The sequence below is a fragment of the Trachymyrmex septentrionalis genome, unplaced genomic scaffold (assembly GCF_001594115.1).
Source record: "Trachymyrmex septentrionalis isolate Tsep2-gDNA-1 unplaced genomic scaffold, Tsep1.0 scaffold6, whole genome shotgun sequence".
NCBI lineage: Eukaryota > Metazoa > Arthropoda > Insecta > Hymenoptera > Formicidae > Trachymyrmex > Trachymyrmex septentrionalis.
The window spans coordinates 3,299,208-3,309,693 of record NW_017305778.1 but is presented as its reverse complement, the minus strand read 5'-3'; the positions used below and the strand labels follow the sequence as shown (position 1 = coordinate 3,309,693).

The 10,486-nt window shown below is 31.2% G+C and overlaps 1 protein-coding gene across 3 annotated transcripts in view; it reads right to left on the bottom strand.

Annotated features, from left to right (window-relative positions):
- The window catches only part of LOC108752303 (atrial natriuretic peptide receptor 1-like), a 112,265-nt gene that overhangs the window by 72,933 nt on the left and 28,846 nt on the right, over window positions 1-10,486 (bottom strand). For 2 of the 3 annotated variants that reach the window (XM_018493041.1, XM_018493042.1), the window contains exon 2: window positions 189-584. The exons of the other annotated variant lie outside the window; for it this stretch is intronic. In XM_018493041.1, coding sequence (XP_018348543.1) covers window positions 189-584 — 396 coding nt within the window. The remainder of the gene's footprint in view (window positions 1-188; window positions 585-10,486) is intronic. 3 annotated transcript variants of the gene reach the window in all.

Sequence of the window (10,486 nt, the reverse complement as noted above, 5' to 3'; positions counted from 1 at the left end):
ATCACGCGTGTAAATTTAAATTAACCTACATCTCTAATAATAAACTCATTTCTCTCATTTTGCGAGTAAAAATATGCAAAAATCAAATGTTGAATTTCTAATATTTTCGTTGAAATTTAGTATAACGTTTGAAGAATCAAAAGGTTCTCGTGAACAAGGTAACAATGAGAGAACGCGAGCGGACTTACTCCGTGCGGATTTGGCGATCAAACTGAGCAAATTCTTGTATTCATCGGTGTCGGCTGTCTCCTGGTTGAAGCTCTTATGCGCCGGCGTTTGATTGAGCGCCGTATATACGGCGCTCAGTGTGAAATGACACTCGGAATTGCCTTTACTGCTGGCCATCTCGTGATTGTGAAACAGTAAACCGCAGATTTTCCATCCAAAACTGCGTAGAATATGTCTGAGCGCCTCACCCACCAAACGATGAGAGCCCATCATCCTGGTTAACGTCGGATAATGCTGGCCTTTATGACGGAATGCTTCCGCCTGTGCACCCGCTGTCAGTACGGGTATACCCCACACACCCGCGTACCTTGCCACGGGCGCGATCACGTAATCGCACACGGGGCCCAGGAAAGCGTCTGTTGCGATCCGAGAAGAAGATTCGGGAAATTGATTTATCGTACTTTGCGCTAGTTTCGCTGAAGTTAGTCGGGAGGCCCATTGTGAGTGCAAGACATCACGAAAAGCTCATTTAAAACCGAGATTACCGTGAAATATAATCTTTTAGAGGCTTTCTACAATAAGTCATTACCTAAGTTTTAGGTCTTAAACAGTAAGAAATTGACTAATTATAGTTGATTATTTTTCTCATATTCAACCATAAATCAATTTCTTATAACTTAAGACTTAAAAGTTAGGCATTGGCTTATTGTAGAAAGCCTATTATGATTACTTGTATAATGCCTTATATAAATAATCATATAAAAGATTGTAGCGCAGATAAAATGTCTCCACAGAAAGAACAATTTTGCTGAAGTATCTAAGAATAAAGCTAGATATAGATCTAAGAATAATTTTGTTGAGCCATTAAATAATGACGGAGATTAGGAATCTTAAGCACGATGAGTAATGCTTCAAAAAGTTTCGACATTCGAGTAATCAATTTGAGCGCCCGACATAATTATTTTGATGGTCCAACAACATTATTTTCAGATCTGTATCTAGCTAAATTTTTAAATGTTTTAGCAAAATCGTTCTTTCTGTATTTTCTAAAGCGATTTGTTTTCCTTCTTTTATATAGAAGAAACAGGTCACCCAAAGGATTACCGAAAGTTTAGTGCTTCGACTGAAATAAGTAGCGATCGTAATTCTAAAAGTCAGCTCTATGATTATATTTATAATTTATAATTTATCGTGAACTTGCGAATCGTCTATATGTCGTATACAGTTTTAAGTATGTAGAATCGAGTCCAGCTCTCGTGCCAGCTATGATAGAAAATGTAACGAAATAATACCACGTGCGGAAAATAGATAACACGGATCTGAATTTATGAATTCGAATATTGGCTCCGCGTTATAATCCTATCACTGTCACCTATATGATTCGATATGTCGATAACAAGTGTACATTGTTTATCAAAAAGATTTGGTTATACAAGACGTACAGTTGTACGCGGATTATACGGTTAATTAACGTATCGATTCGTGGACTCAATTAAATTAAGCTGGAACATTTCGTGTTCGCCCACATGGCTTACTCGCTAAAGGTATACTTAGATTATACCACAACCGATTACAGAAATGTCGATGTAAATCCTCCTTTTGGGAATACGCGTTTAACGATTATTAATATTGAATGTCCAACGGATACGTGACATATAAAGTGATATATAAAATATTCTCGCGAAATAAATGTCTGGAGAAATATGCTTAATACTTATTATTATGTCGGCAGCATATTGCACGTGGAGTTCACAATTCCCTACAACACTAAGGCTTGTTAGTCTTGTATCCATGTGTACCCACATCACATACATTCATATATATACATCATACAATACGTTTTTCAAATACACGTGCAATTAAAATCTCGCCAACCGATATATCGCGAGTCTGTGGTTAGCGAGGGAGAGCTCAACAATGTGAACATGTATACGAAGATAATAGAACGACCGGTTAATTAAATAGATTGTTACTCTCCCGCTGTGCAAGAAACGTTTATTGTCTACGGGATTTTGAATTAAAGGCGAATCAAAATTCCATTATTTTCTACATAATACTCGTTGTAATTAATAACATTAGCTTCGTACTAAATGTAGTATGGACAAAGAAATGGAGACGTTTTATTAATTGATCTCATATAAAAGTTTATTCTTATTTGCGAAATAACTACTACAAAAGATATATAGATAGTAAAGACGCACGTTGACGCATTTAGCCTATTGTTGAAATTAAAGCATATCAGTTTTTACAAGCAACAAGTTTCCAACTGTATTCGCTTGATTTATGTTAACTCCGCATTAATAATAAGCCGCGCGACCTGAAACTAAGCTAAATTCCCGCGCGTTTAACCGCAAGCAATGCATCTCTATGAAGTCGCGGTTCTAATTAGTAATCACGGATGATATTGCGTCGATATTCAATTTCGCACAAAGGTAAATATTAGCGTGGAATAATCGGTCGACACGGAACGACATACACCCATATTTAAAATGCATTAATTCGTACTGACAGCAAGCCGAATTCCCGTGCGCTCAATTTAGAGCTTTCAATCTTCGTCGATTGAAGCTATACTTAATATGATAATAACTGCGTCAGGTTACCTAGCGTCATTGTGGCTGCAAATTCCAGCATAAAGCGGTTACGTCCGATTAACGCCGCATGCATCCCCAATGTCGCTGGCGGCCCTGCATGTGGTCGCTTTTATCCAACAAGACTGCCAAAGTTATTGGAGTTTATGGCAATTATACGCTGTGCGAAGATTCTTGTGGAAACTTATAAGACTCGATCATCGTAAACGGATCATGCATTAAGTCGCTCGTATCTTTGTTAATATTTTACTTTTAACAGTATCTTACGTAATTTTAAATTATTTTTTTATGCAATTTGTTTCACAATTAATTTTATTTATTATCTAAACGTTGATTATCTTACGTAATTTAATTTGGGGCTTAATTTTGATGAGATTTAACGTAAATATGAATTTACACATCTAATTACAAAATTTTTTATTAATTAAATTTCAAGATTAGATATCGACAAAAAAATTATACAAAAAGTTTGCGACAAATAATTGCTTCCCATTAATTATTAAGACTAAATTGACTTATTATATATCATTCTTATTACAAGGTTGTACTTCGTACATTTCTTGTCTTAGCACGATACATACGTTCTGTAGTATCTGCGATAATGTAAAAAAATCTAGTGTAAAAACAGATTGTATTTCAGTATAAATCGTTGTTCAATATATAATAGAATGCACTTTTTAAAAGTGCATATCCTGTTAAAACTTTTCTTTCATCGGATGAATAAAAACTTGTTCTGTGCGAGGCTCTAAAACCTGAGAGCCTGAAAACGTGACTCGTAAATTCGGCCGAAAATTAAGCCGCGGATGACGAAGTGCATTCCTGATGGTGATGAGTTATTGTATTCACATGCCATATTGTAGCAGGTATACTACTAATATTTTCGTGCAGAGGTTATACAGGTATAGTTTTGCATAAATAAACGAGACATTTCGCGAATTTTACGACGTAAACACACGCTTAATACAGATCGTGAAACGAATAAAAAGAGAATTTTACGAGTGTGATTTATTTATGTCGATTTGATGAGGAAGGATAAAATCATGAATAATAATTCTTAATCGATATTTTTAAAACGTTGACAGATTAAGTGTTGTAACGATATGAATCAGTAGATATTAATGATAAAGATATTAATTTACGAGAAATATAAAAGTGTATATTACATAAAATATGTTTGTATTATAAAAAATTAATGTATTATGTATAACATAAAATTATTGACAGCTATCAAAAAGTGCAATAGGATTTTATTAAGATTGATTATTTTCATATTTTATTAAAATTTGTTTAGTTGAATTCTTATTTCTTAATCTAAAAGAAATATGATGTATAATATATACAGCTGGCTCAGATATTTTAAATTCTCCTCATAGACTCGATACTATTGTAGGCAGATTTATTTTTATCTTTGCAGAATTTTCTCCAGATTTTCTACCCTTTAAACTCGAATACAGCAACAAGTGTTTTGTACGAAAATTATCTACTCTCTAAATTCTAAGTACGTAGATATGCGCTGCAGGGATGAACTCTGAGTTAAAGATAATCAAAGACACGTTCTATCTATGAAAGCCCCATCAGCTTTGGGGGTAAAGGCTATTCTCGTCACGTACTGCTGACTTAGCGCGAAAACTCAATTTCATTATTACTTGCTCAACGTGATTTTTGTCGAGTGAGAGATAGTATCATGGATCACATCACTTTGTAATTATCGTTGGCTACCGCAATGCGCACAAACCTCAGAGTTATTATATTCTTTTGCGATTGCAGCGTAATAAAAAAATGTAGATAGGTAATAACTTTTCTAATTCTGGATTTAGTGTATTAGTAAAACCATTATTTCTTTACGTATAAAATATTTCAACAAATTAAATTTTGTTTAATTCGTAACATTCGTACATCATTCGTTTCACTATAACTAGGTAGAGAGGATCGCGTATATATATTTTGTTGTACTTCCATGGTTGATTATATAGAGTCCGTATGTGTGTACAGTGTATATATTTTTTATTTGTACACATATATATATATATATATATATATATATTATATATATATATAAAGTTAATATATTAAAATATAACATAAAAATTTAACATTTACTTTAAAAATGTGAGGAAAAAAGAATTATACTTACAAAAGCTCTTGTTTTCTGTCTTTCAAACGAAATAAGGAGATTCTGGGAATTATTATTACGATTTTGGATATCTCGGATTAAACCTCATGACTAATGATAGAGCGGTTCCATAATTCCGAGTAATTATACTCGCACTGCATTATCTACTTTAGCTATTCTCTAAATCATGGACATAAATTCATGTTTCTTGTAATTTATACTGGGAATGTAATGTCATCAAGCTACAATCCAATTTTATTATAAAGATACGTGCAATCGTAAGAGAAAGACAGTGATTATTATCTTGTGTTGTGACAATCATCAATAAAAGTAATGAATAGACAAATGCAAATTTCATGTTGTATTAATATGTAAGTAAGACTAAAAAATATTTGTCAATTCATGAATTAAGAAAAAATTTTCTTGTCTCATTATTTTTAAAAGAGAGAAGAAATATTACACTAATATTGTAACATCTTATATACATTATGACATTTCTTATAACATTTTGTGTTTTGTGTGTGTGTGTGTGTGTGTGTGTGTGTGTGTTTGTGTTGATACACCTTGAAAAATATATTAAACTTAAAATACAATAACCAGCTCTCACTTTTTCTGAAGAAAACAGTCGAAGAGAATGAAACGCAAAGTTTTGTGGTGAATAATAAACGCTGAGAGAACGTGCAACGAGACCGCGTCTCATTAAAAACTAAACTGCGTCTCCCGCAGTTGTCTCGTTTCAATTCACGATGTTTCTTCGCCCTCGATGAGCTCGGTGGCAAGAAAAATACACCTTGTGGTGCTGCATACCATTCAGATATTATACACGAATATTGTCTTCCACAATCGTGGCAAAATAAGATCACAAATGTGTTTACTTTCAGAACTGGAATGAAAAGTTATATGTTAGATTTTTGCGGCACTCTGTTTTCTTTCATAATACGCTTTTTGCACCTCTACTTTCGAGTTAATATTCGGGAGAGATAAAGCAAGACGTAGAATCAACGCGATGTATTCGAGGTCACATTCGAAACGAAATTAACGTGAAAGTTTTTGCAATCTTGTAACGCGGTAAACTTTGGCAGATGTTGAAAGAAGTCTCGATGCATCTAGTTAAAGTCTTGAAATTTGAATAGATCAGGAAAGAACTTTTTTCATTTGTCGCGCTCACGCGACATCGAAACTACGAACTGATTCACTTATCTCGCAAATATGTGTACTACGAAAGAATTGCTGTTCTACTTAAAATAAAAATCGCACAGTTCAGTTGTTTTGTTATTGGACTAATTCTATTTCGGAAAAAGAAAGAAAATATTTAATATATAAATTTTGGTAATGAAAGATTTGAAAAAAAAAAAGAAAATATGTCAAGTGAATGAAGCACATTTTAATAAATCAACCAATGTTTATATCTTTCAACTTTCATAATAATTCCATCAAAGGAGCGGAGAGCCATGATGTGAAAAAATGCTTTCTCATCTTTATTAAGTGGACTTTCATGTCCAATGAAGATCAACTTGCATATAACATACATGAATAGCATGTTTATAAAGATGAATAATGGACATCTACATAGTACAAGACATATTTAATAATATATTTAATGTTAATAAAAAATGGAGTGTACACTTGCACTATTTTTCAGGCATATTCCAAACAGAGGAGAGAACTACGTATCTTTCACATCAATAAAAATATTTTGCTTCCTATACGTTTCAGATAGACACAAATAGAAAACAAGCTTTGTTTCCATCAATATAAGTCTGTACCTGTGAGCAAAATAAACTTATCGCCTTCAGGACTTTGCAAAAATAATTGTCGTTATTTTTTAATAATAACAGATGTGTATCCATATATCACTCATAATAAAAAAGTTGTTCAGTATCTCTGCTTTTGGGCAAACAGTTTCTGGAGCGTACTTTTTCATGAAGTCAAATTTGATACTATACGTGTAAGATCAAGAATATAACATTAAAACATGCGATTATAATTATCATTATTTTAATATATATTATCGTATAAAATATTTAATATATTTTATTATAATATTAATCAATGTTTCATATAAATCAATGTCTCTTAGATAAAAATTTCATTTAATTTGGAAAAAATGAATCAGCTATATTTGATACAAAAGAATAACGTATTTAAATGATAATGTTTGAAATTTGAAAATACTCGCAAAATATTTGAAGTATCAGAATATATAAATGAAATAAAACGATAAAATTTCCAACAACATTATTTTCGATACAATTACATTAACTATATTTGCAATGAAAATATTTTCGGAGCTTGCAGATAAATAAAACAATAGATCTGCTTTTTATTGCTGCACTTTCTGGACTAGTACACACAGTGCAATAAGTTGAAATGAAACAAGTATATGTGTGTTTCACTTCAACTTATTGCACCGGTTCAGAGTGTAGCAATAAAAAACAGATCTAATGATAAATAAAATAGTGCACTTTAGTATAAGCGCAGAAAATATGAATATTATTTTATTTTTGCATATTTTCTCGGCAAAATAATTTCGAATTACGAAAATGTAAAACGCCGCTAGTTGAGAAAAATTTACAGCACAAAAGAATCTTCAAGCATGTTTATTATATGTATCGTGATTATCGCTTACGTAATGTAAAAATAAAATAAATAGATGTATCTTTGCTATGAAACACGTATGCATACACACAGCCACATATTTTTATTCAGTCACAATTCAATTGCTTTCTTTAACTCATCTACTTTCATCGATGCGACCTATATACGTATACTCGAACTTGCATTATACAGAAAACCGAGCTCATCTTTAAATTCAAGGAAAAATGAGATGTACTTCAAAAAATAAGTGCATTCAATGAAATGGGAAAATTCATTTTTAAAATTATTATTGGTGCCATTTTTGTTCCATTTACCAGTTATAAAGAGGATGATAGTGTTCATATCCTTTCTTTTTGTCTTCCCGCACTTGATCTCAAATTATTATTAGACATTGGATTTTTAAGCAGATATCTTTTGCAGACATGCATAAAATATGCAAATTTGCACAATATGCACAAATAAATATGCATTTTTAGAATGCTTTTTTAATAAGACAAATTTTTATTTTTATGTTACTTTCCAATCTGCTTTCTAAAAAAATATAAAATTGCATAAGAATCCGATGTCTAATTATTACTGCTGATGCGCACCACACACAATAGCTATAATACTTTGTAAAATTTTACACATCTTATATAGATGATAACGTTTTGTTGATATATTAGGTATTATTTTATAGTCAAAAATTTAAGAAAATTAATGGATATAGACATGCTCATTTAGGCATATCTCTCTTTATTTTGTAAATGGCTTACTCGATTTTTATATCTCTGTAAAGTTGGCACTTCATTTTCCAAAAAATGAAATTTTTGTCGCTGTTCCGAATGCACCCCGAAGAATTCTGAAGTTCCTACTCAAAATAAAAAATAATTCCAGCGAATTAAAAAATCGAAAATTAAAAATTTGGAGTTCCAATTTCACAAATCGCAGAACGAAAAATCACGATAAAATCAAGATAAAAAGTTCCTACTCAAAATAATCACACACACACACACACACACACACACACACATTCACAAAACATGATTTAGGAATTATTAATTATGAAATTGTATCAAATTTCCACTTTTTCTTTATTTAAAGAGCTCGTCATACTACGCAAACAGTATTAATACTCATTTCCAATTTAACTTTCAAACTCTGATTATGAGTCTTGTGTAATATTAGATTCTCCTTGCTGAAATTGGATAAGATCATTTTTTGAAATTCGATATTTTGAAATTTGATACTTTCAGACAACATTTAAACTCAGCTATATCAGAAGTTCTTTTCATGATAATTAGGTTATATTTAAAAAACTTAAATTTTAGAATTATGAGGTCAGAATCAAATTTAGTGACTTCGAAAATTTTTATAAAACATAATCTTTTTTAAATTTCTTTGTTAGAACAAACACTCTGAAAAAGTTAATAATTATTCATAAATAATTTTTAATACTAAATAAAAATTTATATTTAAAGATGTAACTATAAATTGTAAATATCTCGAAAATCTAGGATATATTTTATAACAAAAAAACGATTAATGTGATAGTCAGTTTTATTAATTGAATCATTTACGGGTCAAATTTATATTGAAAATTCTTGTATCGTAGCTCTTTTGTGGACCTTGTGGTGCAAAAAGTAGGCCGCCTCTGTAACTGAATCCATCATCAGATGAGCATCAATCTGAAGCATCAAGAACACTAATGACTTCCGCCTGTTTCGATTAGATCGGATTTATTGCCGCGCGGTGCATAAACACAGTGCATCGCGACTACAGACGCAACAAACGCCTGGAATAACTTCGATGAAATGACACGAATTCACCTACCGCATAAGAAATTTATTTTCAGCGGTGCAGTAAATTACATCAGAGCGCATGATCAACTTAGAGGCATTTATTGCACGTATTTTTGCTGCGGCCAAAAAGAAAGTTGCGTCATATAAGTTCGAGAGAAAAGCAAAAGTAGCAAGTGATAACGTTGAAAAGAGTTGATTTTATCCCAGGAATAATCACTTGAGATGTTTTTATACCTTAGTGACAAGAATATGTGAATGTTGTAAAATGTGAATGTTAAAATCTTTTTAAATTTTGTTGTAAAACGAATATTGTTTTCTTCCTTTTTGAACATTTTCTAAAATAATTATGTTGATAATTATTTACAAACCTTTAAATATATAATTTTATCGAAAATTCGTAATAAAAAAACGTTATATTAATTAAAATTTTTATTTTTTTAGAAATATTATCCAAATAAGTTACTTAATGTACTGATTAATATTTAATTGTTTGATTTCTATTTATATTTTTAAGAAAATTATGAGTAAAAAAACTCAATTTCTAATTAAAGTTCTATATAAAGTTCTAAAATGCTATTAAATAAGAAAACAATAATATATAGTATATAACATATTATTATTAATAGAGAGAGTGATTTTAATTAGAACTAATCTCATCAGTTACTATCACATGTTTAAAATATAAAACTTTATTGTGATTGCAAAGGAATAGAAAATTCTTCGTTAGTTATTAATAAAATCAAAAAGCAAAATGCATAAGTCGCCATGTATCGCTTACGATCGCAAAGGGGAGAGGGACGTTTATTCAATTCTATTTAAAATCATACCATAAAGAAAACTTATTTATTTTCGATGTTAAAAAGTTCAAAAATAAAAATTTTGGGAAAAACATGGACTTTTTTTCAGCCGAATAAATTCAAAATATCTCTGATTGTATATTTTCTCCTATTTCTTCGAAATCGAAATAATAAGAGCGATAAAATATATTCAACAATGGGGAACGATAGGTGGGAAATCTATGGATCGGTTGAAGATGATTTAAAATGTGAATTTAAAGCCACAACATTTTCCATGCATTCACACGCATTTAGCGCCTCGTTGCAAAAATCGTTGTAAAAATCTGGCAATAGCTGGATACACGCGTGATACAAATCGGAATTTCCCCGCCAACAATTCAAAAATAAGATAAATCGAGTTAATAAACTACGCGTGACCGGATCTATGAGGGAATGTTCGAC